The following is a 23,779-nucleotide window of genomic DNA, read 5'->3' on the forward strand; positions in this document are numbered from 1 at the left end:
TTTGTGATTTGAGTTTTAGATTATTTTTCCTCATTAGTGAGCACCTATGGGCTAGTTACCCATGGGCTATTTCAAGGATAAGATAATGGGTAAAACCTAAAGTATATCTATTTTCAATTCTCTTTTTTTTATGACATTGTATTAATAAGAGTTTCAGGTAGAAACTTAAATATTTAATGGATTGAATTTTCATCCTGGATAACCTCTAACCCTATAGATATTTAAACTCATTTACAATTTTCAGGACAATAAAATGTGAACAAATTAAGGCCCTGATTCAAAGTCCACTGAAGTTAATGGGAGTCTTTCCATTTACTTCAATGGACTTTGGATCAGGCCCTATAGCCCCAGTTCTACCACAGGATCCACATGGGTGTAAAGGTGATCTCCAAAAAGTGGAGCCTAAATACTATGGTGATGGGCACTTTAGAAATGAGATAGTTATTTAGACACCATCAGTGTGTGGTAGAATCCTTAGAATTACCATAAGTACATTAGACAACATGGATAGGAGTAGCTAGATAAAATAGATTTATAGATGTTTGCTAACATTGGTTGCTAGATGCCAATATCTAATAACAAAGATACTGTCACAGTAGAAAAAGTTAAAGGCGAGGGAGAGACTTGTTAATAATTAAAGTCCAACTCAGCTCTTATTAAACAGATCTTGCTCACTTATAGCCGGGAATGCTGATTCTTCTAAATGGTTTATAATCTACTTAATGGTTTAACAGATTCTGTAGATGTCTGTAGTAGCGAAGGGTGGTAGTTTTATCCCTGCTATGTCAGGTTAATCTTAGCATTATCATTTAAAATAAGATTTGTGAGGGCAAGACAGAGAAATCCTGTTATAGTCATCCCAAGAGTTCAAAACTAACCCATGGATTTGTAAGGAGATGAAATTTGATGGATTCTGGCTGACCTTGATTTAAGGGAGATACATCTCCTAAAGGAAGAACAGGAAGACTTTTTTAAAGTGTAAGAGCTACGTAGCATTACTAATAGTTTATTTACCTACTTTTGAAATATAATGAACATTTCTAGTGATAGCTACCAATATTTTTTAATCCTTATGGAAAACTACTATGTACAAATGTCAGCCATACAGTCTGTTAAAGGGCCATTTTTCTATAAAACATAAATATTTGGTACATATTATTAGAAATGTTTAAAAATATTCAAAAGGTAGATTAGTGACAAACTGAAGGATATTTATTTTTTAACAAATGGGAAAAACAACTACTTATCCCTTTCACTGTGGCCCCTAAAACGACTAGCTGGTTCCTGTTTCCCCAGGAGGAAAAAAAATGCACTTACATTATCTTGAATATTGCAGATTATCTTTGCATAGCATTTGTTGTTGTCTCTAGATGGGACAGTCCACTCCAGTGGCCAGAAATAACTATGGTAAACCTAGAAATACAATAAAGACTTTAAACAAGTTTTATAAGTTTATGGTGCTAGAGTAGGCTTTTGAAAAGTGCCCCTTGTCAGCCTAACTCTGCACCCACTGAAGTCAATGGGGAGTTTTACTGCTAACTTCAATGGGAGCAGAGTTAGGCTGACAAGGGGCACTTTTTAAATTCTCACCCTTATAGTTCTTAAAAATGAGTAAAACACAATCCTTCCTGGAGTTCTCTGTGGAGCAGTGCAGCTCTACCACCAGCTAACTGTAAATGAATTATTAGATGAGAAGAGTGTTTAATTAACTGCGGCTTACTGAGAAAAACTGAACATATGTCCCTCAACAAATCAGGAGAGAGCTGGTTTAATCAGGGCCGGATCTACCATTTTTGCCGCCCCAAGCAAAAAAAAAAAAAAAAAAACAAAACACCAAAAAAAAAAAAAAAAAAAAGCCGTCTGGACTGTGCCACCCCAAGAATGCTTCCTCCACTGGTGCCTGAAGCCAGCCCTGGGTTTAATGCATTTCACATAAGTAAGGTTCTAAGGCACTTTATAAACTACATATATAGAAAGATGTTGTCACCCAACACTGAAATTTAGCCATTTCAGGGGTGAAAGGCAGCTCAAGACCACAACTAAAAAAATGTTTAGAGGACAAAGAAAAGGAGACTACAGGTGCAACTAAGTGCTAAGGAAATTGTAATTATCCAAATTAGAATTCATCCAGGTTACAAATGACATTGAAATTCTTTTTGCCTCCTTCGAGCAAATTTTCAAAAAAAAAGTCTTCTAAAACTGCAAGTGCATTTTTCACAGTTTAGGGTCCAAGATTCCACATCCAGTTTGGGGGCTTGCACAGACTGGGTTTTGTGAACATAAACTGAAGGTGTGTGGGCAAATGAAAATTTCAGCCATCTTCCAGTGGCCAGAAGTAAGACCCCGTAAAAAAAAAAGGGGAGGGTGGGGGGGCGTTGTGCGTCAAATCATATAATTCTTTTTCCACACAGCCCTCTTAAAAAAAAAAAATCTTCTTAGCTTTACTCTAGTAAAAGTTTGCTAATTTATGAACCAGTCCTTACATAATCATTCACCCAGGCCTTGCTCCCAAAGCAATATCAATGAGAAGACACCGTTCACTGCCAGATTCTTGCAAAGATTTTTTTCTACTCTGTGGTTTGTAGAATATTTTACTGTTTTAGGGCCCAATCCTACAAATTCTTACACGTTCAATTTTACTCCCACGAGCAATCTCGGTGGGACTACTCCCCTGAGTAAAATTAAATGTGTGTGTGTTCGTACAATCAGGGCCCTAAGGCTTGTCTATACAACCATCTAGCTTGCAGCAAGCTGGGGTGTAAATCCACCTCTGAACAGCCTTCTACACTAAGAGTATGTCTACACTTACTGTGGATCAACATTGCGGCGATCAATCCACCGGGGGTCGATTTAGCGAGGTCTAGTGAAGACCCGCTAAATCAACCGCAGATCGCTCTCCCGTCGACTCCGGTACTCCATTGGAACGAGAAGCGTAAGGTAAGTCGACGGGAGAGTTTCTCCCGTTGACCCAATACAGTGTAGACACCCCAATAATTCAACCTAAGGTACATCCACTCCAGCTACGTTAGTCACTTGCGTAACTTAGGTCGACTTAACCCCATAGTGTAGATCTGCCCTAAGTGTCCATGCAGCACCTGATGCCATTTCAAAGCAGGGTAGATCAAAGTGCACTAAGGAACTAATAGTGCATAGCAGCAGGGTCCACACCGACAGTGGGTGGCAGGCTAGTGTGAGGTAGACTTACACCCCAGCTTGCCATGAACTAAGTGTTTGTGTAGATAAGTCCAAACAGTCTAACAGGAATAATAACCATGGCAGAGGAGTATATTGCCATACTTTGTGATTACACCAATAGTTCAGCTTTGGCACTAAAAAACATTTACTGCCTTTCAACGCTCCTCCACTAATTGATCCCCTTATTATGTCTAGAGACAAAGATTACATTTTTACAAGTATTTTACACACAAGCCAACAAGAGAACACATCTGCAGCTAGGTTTACCAGAATTGCAGACTAATGTTTACACCAGGGTTTGGGGTCTAACCAAAGCGATAAAAATATTTTTAGTATCCTGTTGACCTTAACAGTAGGTCTACACAGCAAAGAAAAACCCATGCCTGGCCTGTGCCAACTGACTCGGGCTCACGGGGCTGTTTCATTGCTGTGTAGACTTCGGGGTTCAGGTTGGAGCCCGAGCTGTGGGACCCTCCCACCTTGCAGGGTCCTAGAGCCCAGGCTCCAGCCTGAGCCTGGAAGTCTACACAGCAATGAAACAGCCCACAACCCAAGCCCTGAGAGCCTGAGTCGGCTGGAATGGGCCAGCTGTGGGTGTCTACTTGCTGTGTAGACATACCCTCTATAAGAAAGAGGGAAGGACGTTAAAATTTAATTTAAAAAAAAACTCTTTTAATGAAAAAGCAGAACTGAACAGTTTACCTCAATATTTTCCTCCCCAAACTTCTCCAACGCTGTCTCTTCTGAGAATCCACAGGCTCCGTATTCCAGTGGTGTGAACACTGTGGTTGGAACATTCACATAGTCGCACTGTGTGGGATTTAATATATTTTTTTTTATGTCAGCATGTTTAGCACCATCAATATTCCAGTTATAAATCAGTGCATTGTTAACATTTCAGAGAGATTTGGCACATAGGAAGCAGAGATGGGAAATTCATAACTCTGAAGGTATCACTTCGAACGCAACAAGACCTAAGGGCTCTAGAGATGCTGACTAGAAAGATTATACTAATCTTTTAAACTACACAGAAATTAACATGCATGGATTGGGAAGGAAGAGGAAATTCAGTGCCCTCCTTTAACATGTCAAACTGAAGATAAAAGGTAGATTCTCAAATGCCATTAAAATAAAATTTCCAATAGGTAACACTGCATGTATGGTGCATAGCAGCATCCAAAAATGAGACTATTTTATACCTGTCGTGGTCTAAGATGATGAGGGGGGAAAAAAAACATGATGAGAATTCTTGCAGGGTATGATTAGAACTGCAGAGGGCACTATGTGCCTGATCCCGCACCACTGAAGCCAATAGGAGTTTTGCCATTGACTTCAATGGGAGCAGGAGCAGGCTCTGTCTTTGCCGACTTCCAAGTACAGCAAGTAACATCCCTTCCCGCAGAGGTCAGTATTCTCAACAGAGCATCTCTGCTGGTGATTATAAAGTTACAGGGATGCAACTTTTAAATTATACTGCCAAACACAATAAGGAAATAGGTAGAACTGTAATAAAATAAGATGCAGTTTCCTTTGTCGTATTGCAGAAATTGGCCCTGATGTGCCACAGATCCAGGGCTCTTCCCTATGCCCCTTTTCACGTGGAAATCCTGACTCTCACTTTCAGACAGAAAACTGTCTGTTTCACAATTATATTGATTAAGGGCTCTTCTTAATGTATTTTCTTTGTGGTAGGGGACCACCAAAAAGTTTCTGTTGACTATTTTTCTCCTCCCTCCCCCTTCATACATACTTTTTTATGCCCCATCAAATCACCCTTCTTAAGTCTTGGAAAATGAGTAGTACAAGCAAGGACACTGTCTAAAATAACAACTAGTTTCCTGGAATCACTGACCAGGGGGATTCTCGCTTTTGCAGCGTAAGAATGTCAATTAGTAAAATAGAGCAATCTGGCAGAAAGCGTAAATTAAGATAAATTCCCTGTATTGCAATCAAAAATTTGGCTCCAGTCATGGATTTATTAAAGTTTGCCTGGCTGAGGAAATGGCACTATGCTCATTGGTTCAGACGTCTGTTACTGCAATACCGGCCAACCTGAAACCAAGACTGGTTAACAATTGAATCTGATATCAACACGGAAGTCTTTGCAAGATAAAATCCTTGCATTCAGATTCAATGATTGGGGGCCATTTGAGTACCTAGATAGATGGAAAAGCACTTTGGGGACACATTTTTTCCCTTTTCATATAAAGATTATAAGGCCTGACTGGGCACTGTGTTACTCCACTGGCTTCAACGGAGTTATACTGATGTAAAATGGAAATACGCAGTGGTGATCCAGACCCTATAAGTGAAAGTATGTTGCTCCACTAACGTATCAGACCTTTCTTCTATACATATTTTAAAATGTCAAAGGACTTAGAGTTCTGCATTATAATGAAAACACAAAGATGGGAAGTTAAAGATATTAGTTCAAATAGCTCTGAGAACTAACAGCATCACCTAGGATCCTGAAACCCTTTTATTGTCTATTTAGGGACAATAAGCAGATTTACTAAATTGCCTGTGAATGAGAGTTAGTTTAATGAAACTATGGCTACTGCTGACATTTATAGGATAGCAGTAATATTTAGTCAAAATGGCCTCAGTTCACTTTCTTATTACACTCTCAGAGAGAAAGAAAAACCCCACTTATACTAGATAAAAATCAGACCTTTATTGCATTCTTAAGGTATTAATTTTGTCCTGCACTATAGACAGAACATGTCTGCAGTAATATCTTTGCAAAGGAGGAAAGCTGAAGAATAAACAAAGCTAATGCTTAAAAAAGATGCTATGAATATATAGTCCAATATGCTTCATATAGCACAATGACAGTGCTTCATGCTAATTGCTTGCTTACCTTTAAGGTTGCTCCAGCATAAAGCCTTCGAGCCAACAATCTACCTGCTTGGATTGCCACTGGTGTGAGCTCCAGCTTGCCCTCCAACACATCTCCAATGGCATAAATATAAGGCACATTAGTTTGTTCCTCATCACTGACAGGAATTTTTCCTGATCTAGAAGAGACAAGGCATGAAGTAACTCAATATTGGAGACTGGAGGAGTAAAATATTAATAACCTGTAGAAGTAAAGCTCTCTAGCTCTATGAGAAGGATACATACTGAATTTCTCTCAGGGTACGTCTTCACTATCCGCCGTATCGGCGGGTAGCAATCGATTTATCCGGGATCGATATATCGCGTCTAGTTAAGACGCGATATATCGATCCCCGAACGCACTCCCCGTCGACTCCGGAACTCCACCAGAGCAAGCGGCGGTAGCGCAGTCGACGGGGGAGCCGCGGCCGTCGATCCTGCGCCGTCTGGACCCCAGGTAATTCGATCCAAGATACTTCGACTTCAACTACGCTATTCGCACAGCTGAAGTTGCGTATCTTGGATCGATTCCCCCCCCCCCCAGTGTAGACCAGCCCTCAGACACCTCAAGTAGCCAAACAACGCTGTGTTACAGTCTTGGGCCAGAATCTAAGCTGGTGCAAACCAGCGTCTCTCCAACCGAAGCTACACCAATTTACACACCAGTTAAGGACCTGAGCTCTTGAAGCAGCAGTCAGGCTTCTGAATTACAGAGTTATAGGGTGGGACCTGGATCCTCTTCTCAGCACCCACCCCCAGTAGCTGCGTTGGGTACAGAGAATCTCCAGGACCCAAAACAGGAGATATTCTCCCACACAAGCTTTGGAGCAGAAGCAGAGCTTCTCTATTGCTGATAATCCAACCTGATGGTAGAAGTTGCTACTGCGGCCCTAACCCTCAGTCTTCCACTTTAAGTGCCAGACATTCAGTTCAAGCTTCTAGACCAGTGGTGGGCAACCTGCAGCCCAACAGGGTAATCTGCTGGTGGGCTGCCAGACAGTTTGCTTACATTTGCACGGCCGCCCGCAACTCCCAGTGGCCGTGGTTCGCCAGTCCCGGCCAATGGGAGCTGTGGGAAGCGGTGCGAGCCACAGGGACGTGCTGGCTGCCGCTTCCCACAGCTCCCATTGGCCAGGAATGGCAAACTGCGGCCACTGGGAGCTGCGGGCAGCCGTGCAAATGTAAACAAACTGTCTGGCGGCCCGCCAGAGGATTACCCTGACGGGCCGTGTGCGGCCTGTGGGCTGCAAGTTGCCCATCACTGTTCTAGACCATCCCATCTAAGGGCAACTAACAAGAATTTTTCTAAATGTTATATTTAATAAGTTATTAAAATATTAATAATTCACAGGTTGTTAGTAAGTAAATAGCGCAATAGGCACTGAAGGGAGGAGAAAAGGTAGATAAGGAATTCTGCACAGATGTTCATCTCATGGTAACAACCAACAGTACTGACTGCAGGAATTATAGTGGGACCACTATACACTCCTATACTAAGGTCACTTCACACTTCCCATTATAAAAATTCTCTAACTTTTTATTTTAAGAGCTCTACCACCCTCCATGACTTACACTGGGACTTTAGAATGTGGCTGGGGAAGGTCCTGGCATCAGGGAAGTGTCTTTTGTTGTTTCCAAGAAAACAATAAATGGAGACACTATAGGTGTAGAGAGATTCCAACCAGTTCAGCACATCTCCTCAGCAACCTGGGCTACTTGTGAGCACATCAGAACTGTCTTCTGCTCTCTATACTGGCTTCCGTAGAATACTGCATCAAGTTCTAGGTTGCAGTCCTTCTCTTCAAGGCACTCCATAGCCTGAGCCCAGACCAGGGGAGGGCAAACTACGGTCCGCGGGCCAGATCCAGCCCGTCAGGGTTTCAATCCAGCCCATGGGATTGACAGCCCCGTGGCTCAGCGGGGCTAAGGCAGGCTCCCTGCCTGCCCTGACCCCGTGCCACTCCCGGAAGCAACCAGCACCATGTCCCAAGCAACCGCCCCCTGCAGCTCCCATTGGCCGGGAATGGGGAACTGCAGCCAATGGGAGCTTCGGGGGTGGTACCCACAGGCAAGGGCAGTGCGCGGCGGAGCTGCCTACCCCACCCCATCCCACCCACCGGAGCCACCGTCAGGCATGCTGGCCACTTCCGGGAGTGGCGCGGGGCCAGGGTAAGCAGGAATCCTGCCTTAGCCCCGCTGTGTGCTGCTGCCACCCCGGAGCCACTAGAGGTAAGCAGCGCCGGACCGGAGCCTGCACCCTGAACCCTTCCTGCACCCCACACCCCAGTCCCCTGCCCTGAGCCCCCGCCACACCCCAACCCCCTGCCCTGAGCCCCCGCCACACCCCAACCCCCTGCCGCACCCCTCCTGCACCCCAATCCCCTGCCCTGAGCCCCCAACCCTCTGCCCTGAGCCCCCTGCCACATCCCTGCACCCCTCCTGCACCCCAACCGCCTGCTCTGATCCCCCTCCTGCACCCCACACCCCACACCCCTGCCATAGCCCTACATTCATGGCCCTGCATACAATTTTCCCACCCAGATGTGGCCCTCAGGCCAAAAAGTTTGCCCACCCCTGGCCTAGACTATTTAAAAGATCAACTTCAGGATGAATACTATGGCTGACAATGCCACTCCTCTGGCACAACATGCTCCCTACAGTGAGGGAGAAGCTTGTCTGTGCAAGAGAACGAATATTTTTTGAGGGGGCCAGTTCCACACTGTGGAATGAACTCCCCCAAGAACTAAGGACCATCACACACCTCATTACCTTCCACTTGAAGGGCAAGGTGCATTTCTACAACCTTGCTTTCTCACTTAAACACACATGTACATTAAAAAAGAAACAAAAAAAATCTTACAAACAAACCCCTACTAAAACACTACAGTGCAGACACAATTCTCCCCCTGTGGAGAGGATGAGAGAAAGAATGAACCATGTGACAGATGCTAGTCACGCTGCTTAATGCACTGCTGGAAGGCGGTGAGAGATACCATGGTGACAAGGACTGTATAAGAACCTAGGTAAAACAGACTATGTTTGCATTACTGCCGAGTTTGTCCATTTTGTGTATTTAGTAAAGGGCGGCTATCTGCTAAGAGGTTTTCTACTGCCATATAAGTGAAATGGAAAGAAAAATAAGGGTCTCAAAAATTAAATCTTTTATGTCTTATATAACTAATGTTGCAATAGTAAATCATATCAACACAATAATTAGGAGCTGCAAAGTTTGTCCTTACCTTTCATTGATCTTCACTCCGACTTTGTCTAAGCCGATTGTTCTTGTGCATGCATCCCTTCCTACTGCTAACAACACCTGAAAAACATCAGCGCACATATTAGTGATTTCCTAAGAGCATGGAAGGGCATTTGCATACTTATCTGTTATTATATCTTATTTGTATTATGGTAATAGCCAGAGGCCCAATCAGAATCCCACTGTGCAAAGCATTGCACAAGCACAAAGTTAGAGACAATCCCTGCCTCTTCCATGAGCTAATGGTGCCAGCTGATATTTTTAGCATTAAGCCCAGTTAAATATCTTCCCTCAAGAAAACATCCCCAAATGCAGATCAGATCCTGTCTCTCCATTCTCTCATCTGTGATACAGAAGTATTATGACACTTTTTTTAAAAAAAAATCAAGACGTGACTCTGCAACAGTTCTTTAATGAAAGGCTTCCTTAATTAGGAAACTCAAAGGCGTTGGCAAATAAGAAGAGAGCAAAACGGTTCCCTCTTTTTGTTTTGGCTCTGGAACCCCAAGCAGCTATGTCTAGATATGTCCCCTAAGCAAGATGATTGTTAAAGAGGACTTATCTCTTACCTCCACACAAGCATCTGCTCAGAATGTTGGCCAGGCCAGGTGAAATTCTTCACCTATCCCATCAACTGGCCACCTCTTTGAGCATGGTAGATTCCCAAAAAAGGGTCCCTCAAGATCTGCAACTATGGTCAAGGAGTTGCTTCAGCCCTCACAATGTCACACATCCAACCACTAAGAACTGTTGAAGACATGTTCAAAAACTCCCTCTCATCCCTGCTGGGTGACTGAGCACATCAGATATGTAATACTACCAGATGGTTCAGCTAAATTTAGTTCTCCAGCAGAGTAACTGATTACATTCTTAACTGAGCTGACACATCAGCTCATTGGTCCTAAATGGGATGACAGCCCTCGAGAAGGAGAGGTCAAGGTGATATAGTCAGTGCAGGGGTATTGGTGGTGGGAAATCAGCAGCTTTCTTTACGAAGAGATGGCTCAAGTTTTGAGACCTGGACTTCTCACTAGCGTAAGTCAGAAAAAAAGGGAAGTAAGTAATTAATGTCACACAGCACAATTATTATTAAACATTTGTATTATGGTAGTACCCAGAGGCCCCAGTGTGATACACTGAGATACACAGAGGCTCTGTACATACATTGAGGTAGACAAGTCCGTGCCCTCAAGCACTTACAATCAAAGGCCCGGATCTCACAAGGCTTAACTTTATGCACTGTAAGTAGTCTCATTGACTTTGTGTACATAAGTCTTTTCAGGATCAGGGCCTAAGAAAATGAGTGGCATGCAAAAAAGTGAGGGGAAAAGGGCAACAATCAAATATATATAATACACACACACACAAATATACTATTTTAGTTTTGTCATTACATAAATAAGTATAGCTTTCCCTAGCTGTCCTTTAGCCTAGCCATTAGGACAGAGGTCAGCAAACTGTGGGGCATGCCCCCCCCAGGGGGGTGCAGAGGAATGTTCGGGGGAAGGGGTGGCTGGGGCCCAGGTCATCCCCCACAGGGGGCGAGGAGGGAGCTCCATCCACCTTCGCTCCTGACCCCAGCACTGGCTGCTGGCTCCGCGCCCCACTGCCGACCCCATGCCCTGCTGCCGGCCCTGCGCCTGGGGTTCCAGCTGCCAGCCTCACGCCCAGAGCTCCACTCTTGGCCCCACCCCCAGCTTTGGCCCCCTTATTCCTGTCCACATTCTCCTTCCCTCCCCCCCACCCACACAGTCGCGGCCCCGCTCCCAGTCCCGGGGGGGAGGGTGGAAACATGGACAGGAGCAAGCGGGAGGCATGAGGTAAAAAGTTTGGGGACCACTGTATTAGGCATTGGGTGATTTCATGTAAGTGTTGTTTCACCAGTTGGTCTTGAGAAGGGACCAGGTTTATTTGTGTCTGTTTTTTACAGAGTCCATCTGTTGTATGCTAATATTGCAGTAGCATGCTGCAGCTGTAGTAGAAGCCATTATGTATCCTCCTTTACCAATAGTTTATCGTGGGTAACTCCTTAGGGCCAAATCCTGCAAGTGGCTCCACACCTGCAGACCCCTGTACTCCCTAAAACCTAATGAGTAAAGTTTTCAAAGCAGCTAAGTGGCTCAAGCAGCCCAAGTTCCCTTGAAAGTCAGTGGGACTCATGCTCTTATGCCATTTAAGTGCTTCTGCAAATTTTACTCACCATCTGTTGCAGATATACAGGAAACACATCTTGACATTGAGGCCACGTCTATATTTACCGGGGATCAATGCTGCTGCAATCAGTGCAACAGGAATCCATTTAGCGGGTCTAGTGAAGACCCGCTAAAATCGACCGCAGAGCGCTCTCCGGTCGACTCAGGTACTCCACCAGAATGAGAAGAATAAGGTAAATCAATGGAAGAGCATAGACACCGCGGTAAGTTGACTTAAGCTATGTCAACTCCAGCTACATGAATAAGTCAACTTACCGCAGTAGTGTAGACAAGGCCTGAATAATAAAAACCACTTCAATCTCCAGAAGATCTCTCCAGCAGCACTAAATCTTAACGTTCACTGAAAGGTTTTTCCATGCTCTTCTTTATCAATGTGAAGGCACCATTATGAATTACTTACAGTGTTGTATTCCCCTTCAATTATTTCCCTGCCGTCTGTGGACTGGGCTATGACTTTCAATTTGCCAGGAGTTCCTTCCTCAATCCGTTCGACCTACAATATTTGAAAATTAAGCTTTACTTTCCAAACGGGAGATATGCAGGAGTAAAATGCTAACGCTGCAGCTGTTTTCACCCTAGCATAACAGAGTGAAAGACAGAAATTGAGTATCTAATTGCAGCTAGGTCTCCACTCTGAGAATGATCCTATGGACACTTCAAAAGCAAGATATATCACAATCTTTTCCATGGCACTTTCTTTCCTTTGATGAATACACAGGATCTGCTCTCACCAAAGGGAAACTAACATTTAATCAAACAAAATTAAAGAACAGACTCTGAATCTATTTAGGTTGCAAATCCATGCAGTGGTTCTCTGTAGTGCCACACCTCCTTTTCACTCTGAGCCATGTGAAAGACTGTGCCTCCTAAAGTACAATCCCTTTCTGTGCTTCCCCAGAGGCCGTGAGGCTCCATGCTGCCTCTGACCTGGGGCGGTTTATAAAACACAATCTAGCCCTTTACCATGGTATGAAATTTTCAGGGACAGTTTTACTGCATAATTACCTAGCAACCCAGAATAATAAACTGTAACAACTGTTCTCGTGATTATTTTATATTACAGTATTTAGGCACAGAAAAGGCAATTTTTTCCTAACAATTTCTTAAAATCTTTGTGCCACTGGACCCATTTTACAGGTTGCATTGAATCAGCACAGTATTATTTAGGGCAATGGTTTTCAAACTTTTTTTCTGGCGACCCAGTTGAAGAAAATTGTTGATGCCCACGACCCAACAGAGCTGGAGATGAGGGGTTTAGGCTATGGGAGAGGCTTAGGCTGGGACAAAGGGTTGGAGTGCGGGGGTGAGGGCTGCAGGGTGAGGTTCAGTGTGTGGGAGGAGGCTCTGGGCTGGGGCAGGGGCTTGGGGTGTGGGAGGGGATCAGGGCTCTGGACTGGGGGTGCAGGCTCTGGGATGGGGCTGGGGATGATGGGTTTGGGGTGCAGGAGGGGGCTCTGGGTTGGGGGGGGTCAGGGCTGGGGCAGGGACGCGGGCTTACCTTGGGCGGCTCCTGGTCCATGGTGCAGCGGGGGTGCTAAGGCAGGCTTCCTGCCTGTCCTGGCACCACGGACCGTGATGCGCCCTGGAAGCGGCCAGCAGTAGGTCCGGCTCCTAGGCGGAGGCACGCAAGCAGCTCTGCATGGCTCTCGCCTGCAGGCACTGCCACCCCCAGCTCCCATTGGCTGGGAACCAGCCAATGAGAGTGCGGAGCTGGTGCTCAGGGTGGGGCAGCATGCGGAGCCCTGTGGCCCCCCCCACCTAAGAGCCGGACCTGCTGCTGGCCACTTCTGGGGCGCAGTGCGGTGTCAGAACAGGTAGGGACTAGCCTGCCTTAGCTGGGCAGCACCGCCGACGGGACTTCTAACACCCCGGTCGGCGGTGCTCACCAGAGCCGCCGCGACCCAGTGCCTTACATTCCGCAACCCAGTACTGGCTCGCGACCCACAGTTTGAAAACTACTGATTTAGGTTGATGCATCCGCTGTCTCACAACATTCAACACAAGGCTTGATACTAAAATGGAATGTACATAACTTCAAACACAGTGCCAAAAAGGAAAACAAGGAAGCTGGCTGCTGAAAATCTGCCCAGCCATCTGAGACTTTAATGTCAAAGGATATTCCTGAATGGATACAGGACTGAATCCGGCTCCCACTGAAGTCAATGGCAAGGTAGCAGAGACACAGTATGCAACAGTCAAAAATATATTCTGCAAGTAATGCAGAATGGGCTCAATCCTGCAGTGTGCTGAGCACTTGTGACTTCAATGGGAGTGGAGAGTACTCAGCACTTTACAGGAAGGCTCAGCATCTTGTAGGATCGGGTCCAATAAAAACTGCTGCACTAAATATGGAGCAATTAGAAGCTAAACATTCAGCTCTCTCTTTTTCATATGCCTAGGGATTGCTACAGTTTATGCATGAATAAGAACAGAAAATTCCTTGCAATCTCCCCTCTAACCTTTCGGGATAAATCTCTTATCCTTTATGAGAACAGAGTGAGTTCACACTATAGAAATTGGCAATTCCCCCCCCCCCACACACACACACACTTGTTTTTTAAGCCTACCCCCTGGTGCGCTAGGAGTGAAAAGAATGGAATGCATTTTATTTAATTTTTAATCCTTGAACACCTAAAACATTATAATGTATTGGCTTAGCGCCTAATGGAAGTTGTTTCGTAATTCCTTTCCCGTTTTATAATAATTAAACCCTAATCATTAAGCAAATGCTGTTGGCACCCGCCCTGGTTTTTGATAGTAATTTTACATAAAGGACAAAAAAGCTCTATGGGTCCTTTTTATGGCCTTAATTCATCTAAGAATATGCGTAACTTTACCAGGCTTACTCATATGCATAAAGTCAAAGTTAAGCATGTGCTTACGTGCTTTGCCAAATCAGGACCTTTTTGTTGCCTTATTTTAACCATTATCTTACACTGTAAAGATACAATTGTATATTTTTACAGTTAAGCCCCAGTCCTGCATTGGGATCTTATGGTGTGGATCCCAATGCCCACACATAGTTCCATTAAAGCCACAAGTGCAGGAGTCCATATCTGGGGATCCCCATCCTGCAAACACTACATATGAGTAAAGATAGACACATGTGTAATTATTTGCACGATTGGGGACTAAACTGCAAGGTGGTTGGTATTTGATTTTTTACAATATTTTCAATAAAATAATCAGATAAACATTCTTCTTCTTTTTATTGCACAGTGAAAAGAATTTTCTTGTCACCTTGCAAATTTAAGGCATTATGCTGCAAATACTTACTACCATACTTAGTAGTTAATATCCAAGGATAGCTCCCCTTGACTCTACTGGGTAGTAAACATTAGGTACTGCAGTAAGCATTTGGAGGCTCAGAACGTTACAAACTGAAACTGGCATTCAGTTTAGCCTCATGTAATGTGAACGCTTTCGATGCATTGGCCCCAGTTCTGCAAAAACTTATGCATATGCTTAACTCTGAGTATGTGAATAGTGCTGCTAACTTCACTGGAACTATTCACATACTCAAAGTTAAGCATGTGCATTAAATGTTTGCAGAATCAGGACCTTCATTTCCAACAATATTTTTAGCACAGGAGGCTAAAGAATCTAATTCTTATAAAGAATTTTAAAACCTCAGGCAATTTAAATAATTAAACTAGACTGATTTTTATAAACTTTATCTAATTGAAAACTACACAGTCAGTTACAAGGTAATAAAAATTAACCTTACTTATGTTTTAGCATATCCAATAATATGGATTAAACTTTTTGTTGTCATTAAGATAGATAATTCATGCTTCTTAAAATACTATAATCTGAACATTGCTTTCATTTATGTTTATATACCACTTTCAAATGTTCCAATGAAAAGGCTTACCTTAGTTGGCACAAACTCTCTAATAAACTTGACTCCATGTTCTTCCATATGTTCCCCAATTTTGTTTGCCATTTCCTGATCAAATCCTCTTAAAAGGATGGATCGTACCATTACAGTTACATCCAAACCAAGACCTGCAAGAAATCCAGCACATTCAAGGGCAACGTAGGAAGCTCCAACCACCAGGGTCTTCCCTGGACAGTAAGGCAGAGAGAAGAGATCATCACTGAAAAAAATAAAACATATTAAATTAGACAGACTATTTAAGACAATGCTTTACAACCGATAGCTATTTTTCTATAGCGAAAACAGGAAATCTTTAGAACTAGGAATTCACTATGTACATAATTGGAATCTGAGGTCAACACATGGCAGAGAAGTTCTAATTAGGAGCATCAAAAATGAATGTGGAATACTCTAGTTTGCCTCTCAGTTTGTCCAAATTACAAAAAAAAATTATGGATTGTTTACAATAAAGTATAAGCAGCTGTGCAGATCTTAGTGTCTGCTTTTCTTAAATTTGAATCTCATTGCAAATGGTGTTGTAATGAGTTAACTGTTCACAAGGAAGAAGGTTCAGTATGTAGATAAATGTACCATCTGGACTTTTTTTTAAGATTTTATTTTAATCAGTGTTATACAGAATATTAAAAATACAACCAATATGCAAATAAAACAATATAACAAATGTGCACAAACCATAACTATAGGTGGGGCTATTAGGTCCACACGTAATTAAGGTTTCCTGCAGCTTCCTGTTAAAAGCCCTTATTTACAGTTATATATAAGTTTGCTAAACTTTAACTGTTTGGGCTGAAGTTTTCCAACATGAGTGTCTGCTTCGGGCTGGATTTTTTAAAAAATGTTTCAGCAAATACAGTTCAACTGTTTCCAAGAAGGAAAGTAGGAAAATGTAATTGTTTAATATGAGCAAAATAACTTCTTTCAACTGTTTTGTGGAGAGGCTTTAGCTCCACCATGCTTTAGAGCAGCGGTTCTCAACCTATGGATCGGGACCCCAAAGTGGGTCGGGACCCCGTTTTAATGGGGTCGCCAGGGGTGGCATTAGACTTGCTGAAGCCTGTGGCCAAAGCCCGAGCCCCACCACCCAGGGCCAAAGCCCAAGCCCAGCCACCCGGGGTCAAAGTCAAAGCCTGAGGGCTTCAGCCCTGGGTGGCAGGGCTCTGGTTACAGGCCCCCGGCCTGGGGCAGAAACCCCTGGGCTTCAGTTTTGGCCCCACCAGGCTTTGGAATTGCCCCCCCTCACCCCGGGCAGAGGGGCTTGGGTGGGCTCAGGCTTTGTTCCCTGCTCCTGGGGTCGTGTAGTAATCTTTGTTGTCAGAAGGGGGTCACGGTGCAATGAAGTTTGAGAACCCCTGCTTTAGAGCAATGGCTTGCAATCTGGCAACGGATGCATTCCACATGCTTAGTAGAGATTTGTTAGAGTTTGGCAGCTAAATTCTCCAAGGATTCCGTCTATAATAAGCATGCTCCAGCCCAGGACTGCAGGGACTGAGCAGGATTCTCCCTGAAAAAGCTACTGTAGAAAAAACAATGTGATCATGTAATTAAAGTCTGTATTATAATGCATGCACACAAAGGGACCGGATTGAGATTGACAGGCAAACTATTCTGGCATTTCCTAACTCCTGAGTGCCTGCTTGACTTTGCAATCTTAATGTTCTTTTAACAGTTTTTTGTATGTAATATATATAAAAAAGATGTCCACTCTCACCACTTCCTGTTAGTAGAGAAGTGTGAAATTTGGCTGTTTCCATTCATAGGAGTTTATTCAAACTTTTTATTTGTTTTGACTCACATAGGTTTGCATGCCCATAATTTTTGTCTTTGGTTCCATGCTCCAAAGAATCTAAAAGCTAAACTCAGTTGAAACCACTGCATTTCACCTGGATGTGTGTTAAAACCTTGTAAAGCCACAAGTTTTGTGTGGCTTTCACAGAGTCATAAATCGGTTCGCATTTACCCATAAAATTCATGAAATTTTATGAACTTCTTTGGAAACCTGGATTGAGTTTCAAGGTTGTAACAAGACAAGAAGACAGGCAAATTTCATGTGGTTTCACAACAAAAACTCTAGTATTTCTTGGGTCAACAGTACTTCAGCTCGCTGCATGTGTTTATACAGACTGCTGACTTGTAGAAGTGGAAATGCTTTCAGACTCAGGATTTCCTCAGCACTTGTGCAGAGAGGCTTCCTCTAAGTGTACAGTGCTCCTCGACTTGAACAAACCACTACAGCTGCACTGAACCGGGCGCAGGTGAATAGGGAGGAAATGAGTGCGATGGGGATGGAGATAGGCCTGATGAATTAATGCAAATTATGGGCATTCTGGCATTCTCATTTATGGCATCCTCAATTACTGCTGCTGTCAGCCAGGAGTAGTACTACCAAAGGGTCGCATGAAACATGGCTCATAGCTAAGTGCTCACAGCCTCGTGATGTATGCTAGGTCTGGTGTTCTTGCTGGTCCATTATTCTGCCATGGCCATTCTCCTCCACTTGTGTTACTTTACAGGGCCATGAGTAATGACGCACCATGCTCAGCACCCCTACTCTCTTACAACCTGCAGCACTCACACCATAGGAGACCATTTTAAAATAGGCATAGTGGATTATTCTGCATTCTTGCCCATTTTTACCTGCTAATGCAGTATTCCTTGTCTCCAGGGACACCCAGGTAGCGCGGCCTTTCACCAGTGGCAATCAGAAATTTCTCCGCTGTGTAAAATTTCTCTTTTCCTTTGTTATTTGTTGCCTATATGCAAAGCAACAAGACATAGTTTGTATTTCACACTCTTACCAACAAGAAGATTGTTGTGTGTCAGAAAAGCATCTTTGTCCAAAAATAGTAAAGAAGGGCTAGAGGACACATTGCTATTCGGTACCTTAATTGTGTGCGGGCCAACAAATTCTCCGAAAGCATTCTCGTATGTGACCTTCTTCTCTCTCAAAGACACCCTGTAGCCCCAGTTGAGAGAGCCAATGTAATTCTGAACAGCTTCTGTCATCGTCTCCCAGCTGTGTTTGACTGCTGAAGAAACAAAAAGATGTCCAGCTTTTAACCTGTCTATCCTTCATTTTCCCCAGCCTTCCAACAGGGCTCTCACATAACAGTAGTCACACAGGGCCCAATTCACCACTGTGTTACTCCTGTTTCACCCTGGTGTACCCCCTGAAATCTAATGAGTTACACCAGCAAAAAGTTGGAATAAGGTAGTGGTAAGTCTGACCTACAGTGCTTACCACATGGCTGCAACAACAGTGGCAGGCAAGCATTTTGCTATCAGTGGGCTCCGACCAAGCCATTCAACATCTTGTCATTTCCTATTTTTTTTAACCCTTGAAGCTTGTAGCTTTATCTCAGTATCAATATTATTCTGCTGACAACTGTTGTGAGCAGGTGTCTGTTAAAACATGAACAGGTTACGTCTCTTTGAGAATTGCCTCGGCATATTCCCACTTACGGGAGCATGCCTGCATCAAATCCAGACCCACATATATGGACATGTAGGGTTCATTATATTAAAGTTGGAAGGAATCAATGGGCTATAAAAATTGATCCTGTAATGTATTTAAGCATGTGTGTCATCCCACTGAACTCAATGGCAGGGCTGGCTCTGGCTTTTTTGCCGCCCCAAGCAAAAAAATAAAAAAAATAAAATAAAAAATAAAAAGGAGAGGCGGCAAAGCAAAAAAAACCCAAAAACCTGCGGCGTGGCTGGAGCCAGGGTTCAGGGGGACTCCCTGCGCTGCACACAGGGGAGGGTGAGGGAGTGGGGGGGGAGAGAAGGGTGGCGGCCAGGGCTTCAGCGGGGCACTGCCACGCGGCCTCGACCACCATGCCGCCTGCTGGGAGGGTTCCCCGCCACTCCGGTCGGCTGGGAGGGAAGGACGCGGGCTGCCCTGCCAGGCTTGCTGCAGGGCGCTCCCCTCCTCCACGCCGCCGCCCCCTACAGGGCAGCCGGAGCGGAACAACAACAACAACAACAACAACAAAAAGTGGCCGTGCCGCCCTAGGATGGGGCGGAATGCCGCCTCGTACAATCTGCCACCCCAAGCACAAGCTTGCTCGGCTGGTGCCTGGAGCCGGCCCTGCTCAATGGTACCACTCCTTCTTAAAGCTAGCACAATCTGAATTGCTTTGCAGCAGAGGTTCTGGAGTGCTCAGCACCTTGCAGGATAGAGTTCTGAATGAGGTACATGAAAATTAAAAGATATGTTTTTTTAAAAATTTCTATACCTTTCTCCTCAAACTGCCATCCAAACTTGCGTGAATCTTGTAAGGCTTGTCCTAGCAAAGCTGCCTGGTGCATCAGTTTTTTAGGTATACAACCCACATTTACACATGTCCCTCCAAGACCTAAGAGAGGAATAGAATATGTTTTATGTATGAATGTGCTCTGTCCTAAAATAGAATCTGAGTTTTTAAATAAGAAATGTCCCTTTATAACAACATGACTGTATTCAGCAGAAATTTACCCCATCTAGTTCCCTGAGGAGTAGGAGTAACGTAGTCCAGCACCAGCACTTTCTTGCCATACTTGGCAGCCTCCTGGAGAACAAATTAAACAACACAAATATCTAAATATTAGAACTTATATCCATACTACATGATAGCATCATACACTGCTGAAAATCAATGTCATTTTTAATTATGTAATAACAATTGAGTTGCAAAGGCATGGCCAGGTGATCATTAACCTTCAGGATTAATCTACAAGATGGAAAAGAGGGAGGGGAAACAGGCATATAGATTTCTACAAGTGATGCAGTTTCATTTGGTAGGTTGAGGGCACTGCTAAAGAACTGATGCTCTCCACTTCAGCCAGTCATATTGCTTAAAAAATTTCTCAACATTCCATTTGTTTTAAAATCCTCCTAACAACATTATTTATCTGGTTCTCGCTTTAAAAATGTGTTTCTACTGCATTTATCTGACATGTCCTATAGCAGCATAAAGGCTCCCGGCACCAAATTCTGCCCTCTGTTACATCTCTGCACATCCCCTGCACTTCAGTGTGGGTGTGCTGGTATACATGAATACAGAATTTAGCTCATGATCTGTAGATGTCAAGAGTGGCATTTGTTTTTCAAACTAGTAAACCTGATATCTTGAATGACCACAGCTGGCTCATGCGTTATTAATTATATTCCATCATATGAGGGGCTCACAGCTAGTTAAGCAAAACTCCCACTGACTTCAGTGAGGCCAGGATTTCGTTCTATGAAACTATGAATTTATACAACTTCTTCCATTAAAAATAAAATGACTGATCCAAAAATGAAAAACAAAAAAGTGTGCGCACACGAACGTCTATGTACACACACACACACACACAGAAAGATTCCCAGGTAGATATTAATCTCAGACAAAAATAAAAACTTTTTTATAATAATTTCAGAATAGCTTTTAAAATACTCTCAGCAATTTAATCCAAATGCTAAGAAAACCTCTCAAGATATTTTCCCAGAGTTTTCTAACAACAGCTCTTGAAGAGGAAAAAAAGGTCAAGTTTTATTTTATATTCACTTTGTTACATTTTCATACTTTTCATCTTCAGAACAACTGTCTCTTTAAATGAGGATACCATGCCCCTGGGACTAGCACCGGAAGATCCACAAAAGAACAAGAATTAATTTGATGTCTCTACAATATTAGAGATATTCAGACCTGAAATGTTCAGGATGTATTCTGCTCAATTATCAATGGCTCATAAATTTGCGTTTTGTCACTCATACCTTGGAAGCAGCCAGACCTCCAGAACCCCCTCCAATGACAATGAGATCATAGTCATAGGAATCCTGTACATGATCATGTCCTTTTGTTTCAAGTAGTTTTTGAATCTTTCCTTCCTTATGTGCCTGAAAGAAGAAAACAAAGAGACAAATCTATTCAAAGAAAAGCATTATCCATAGCTCTCAAATCTGAATCAATGACAAAATGAATACTTCCAGTGAGAAACAGGTGCTGGGGGAGGGAGGAAATGGGTATTTTTTGATTTTGCAAACACTGCTCCCAGTTAGCTTCTTAGGGCTGGTCTACACTTACCCCCCAAATCGAAGTAAGGTACGCAAATTCAGCTACGTGAATAACGTAGCTGAATTCGACATACCTTACTTCGACCTTACCGCGGTTCAGACGCGGTCCACACGCAGCAGGCAGGCTCCCCGTCGACTTCGCGGTACTCCTCTCGCTGAGCTGGAGTACCGCAGTCGACGGGGATCACTTCCTGGTTCGATTTATCGCGTCCAGACCAGACGCGATAAATCGAACTCGGAACTTCGATCCGCAGCCGTCGAACTAACCGGTAAGTGTAGACTAGCCCTTAGGGTTGTATCTTTGTAATCCATACTCCAATAGCTCCGCTTCCTGCATAGACACAAAAATATGAACCTGCTGCCTTTGTGCAGGTTTGGTCTGAACAGTTCAATGTACTGCATTAAATCAGCCCTAGTCGCTGTTCAGACTATATAATATGCTGACACAGAGTGAATTCAACAGGCCTATAATTTGTTGGGGTTTTTAAAATAATTATTCCCCCATCCGCCGCCACCCTTTTCTAGAATTGTTTTTTCCACAGCATGTCTGAGCAGGAAAATTCAGCAATGCATACTCCCTGAAAACATCCCCTAAAGTTTTAAACAAACTTCAGTTACCACTCTACCAACTACATAAACTAGTCTGTCTCTTAGAAAAGAACACTATACTTAATGTTTTTTGCACGTGGCTTTCCCTGAGGTTTGACATAATAGTTTTAGCTTTCATTCCAGAATCATGGGAACAAATGCAAGAAAGTCAAATGAAGTCAATGGAGTTGCACCAGGGATGAATTTGCTTCTGTTCTCTTTTTGTGGATTAGCTGTTGTTATTCTGCTCTAATAGTCATGCATTTGGACAGCTGTAGTCTACAAAGCACATTCCATTAATCTTCATATCCCTCTGTCCAAAATCAGCCATTGTATTAAATTCGTGGGGCCTCATTTCAATGGGATTTAGACTAAGTAAAAAAATGAAGGTTTTTCCCCACAAGGCCTGATACTTGATGTTGCAGGCAAAACTTCCATTGACCCCAATGGCACAAGATAAGACCTCTAGTGAGCAAGGACCAGGTCCTCAGCTGGTGTCCATGGGCATAGCTCCAAATGACTTTCCATACTAAATAAACATGCCTGTATGTTAAAGGGACACAGCCACCTTTGAAACCACACAGCTTTCTGAGAGCTCGTTAGCTACTGGAAGAAAGCTGGAAGGAAATTTTTCATCAAAACTCTTTTTGACAGAATTTTTGTTGAAACCAAAGAATTTAGAAAAAAAGGTGTTATTTCGACAGACATTCCCACAGAAAAAAAATATTTGAAACTAAAAAAAAAAATGTATTTCAGAAAATTTGGCATCTTGTAATTCTGAAACTTCATTTCAGAATGTGGAGCTCCATAGAACAGTAACACAGCCAGGCTGGGGCTGAATAACCTTCTCCGGATAAATTCTGCAAGGTCAGAATGGGAATGACAGGCATCCTCCTACCCCATTGTATACTTCTGCATGGACCCCTGACTGAGCAGAGAAGCCTCTGCAGTGTCCAGAGCAGGGGGAAGTGCATGAATCCCTCTTCAGCACAAAGGGATTGAAAGCCATGCATGGATCAGGGTGGGGTGGAGAGAAAGGAAAAGACATAGCTGTCTGTCTGTTAGTGTCTTCCTTTATTGTTCTGTTTCTTTCAGACAGCAAGGAGAGAAAATCATTGAAAAACAAGAAAGAACACAGGAAAACGTGATGGCAAAACCCCCAAAATTGGCAGAGGGATTCAGGGAACAAGAATAGCACTTGACAATACCTTTAACTCACTTCATTAAACTGACTAAATTTCAAGACCCCCTTCAAGCATCTATCTATCTATTATAATTATATGCCAAGCACGTTTTTGTTGATTTAGCTGTTTGCACTGCATTGCGAGGTTATTATCCCCGTGGATCAAGATGTGAAAGTACATGAAAAGAACAAATGCATCAGATAAACATATTAAGAAAATACTAATTCACAGAACAAAATCAGGAAGTAAAAAATGAACAGATCAGGCAATACTCCACCCATCTCCCTGCCCCCCCCAAAAAACCCACACTAAGCAAACAACATCTCAACAAATTATGGTGCTGTCATTTATATCACAAATCACACATATGATAAATTAGCACAAATCATCCTTATGCCCTAAAGCCTCATTGAAATCACTACAAATTTCTCTCTATTTGGAGTTTCATTCACTGAGTATATCATATCTTCCAAAGAGTTAATATTCTACCCTATGCAATGTATTGTGACTCTCACACTGAACAGACATCAT

At 43.3% G+C, this 23,779-nt stretch overlaps 1 protein-coding gene across 1 annotated transcript in view; it reads right to left on the minus strand.

The window, feature by feature from the left end:
• TXNRD1 (thioredoxin reductase 1) overlaps positions 1 to 23,779 on the minus strand; it is a 42,609-nt gene that overhangs the window by 8,538 nt on the left and 10,292 nt on the right. The window contains exons 4-14 of the mRNA XM_029912809.1: positions 21,177 to 21,299; positions 19,917 to 19,989; positions 19,678 to 19,797; positions 18,323 to 18,468; positions 18,077 to 18,192; positions 15,416 to 15,641; positions 11,942 to 12,034; positions 9,312 to 9,388; positions 6,056 to 6,212; positions 3,898 to 4,005; positions 1,318 to 1,413 (exon numbers count right to left, since the gene is read on the minus strand). Of these exons, the coding sequence (XP_029768669.1) occupies positions 1,318 to 1,413; positions 3,898 to 4,005; positions 6,056 to 6,212; positions 9,312 to 9,388; positions 11,942 to 12,034; positions 15,416 to 15,641; positions 18,077 to 18,192; positions 18,323 to 18,468; positions 19,678 to 19,797; positions 19,917 to 19,989; positions 21,177 to 21,299 (1,335 nt within the window). The remainder of the gene's footprint in view (positions 1 to 1,317; positions 1,414 to 3,897; positions 4,006 to 6,055; positions 6,213 to 9,311; positions 9,389 to 11,941; positions 12,035 to 15,415; positions 15,642 to 18,076; positions 18,193 to 18,322; positions 18,469 to 19,677; positions 19,798 to 19,916; positions 19,990 to 21,176; positions 21,300 to 23,779) is intronic.

This window comes from Terrapene carolina, unplaced genomic scaffold (assembly GCF_002925995.2).
Source record: "Terrapene carolina triunguis isolate 2854851 unplaced genomic scaffold, T_m_triunguis-2.0 Scaffold247, whole genome shotgun sequence".
NCBI classification, from domain to species: domain Eukaryota; kingdom Metazoa; phylum Chordata; order Testudines; family Emydidae; genus Terrapene; species Terrapene triunguis.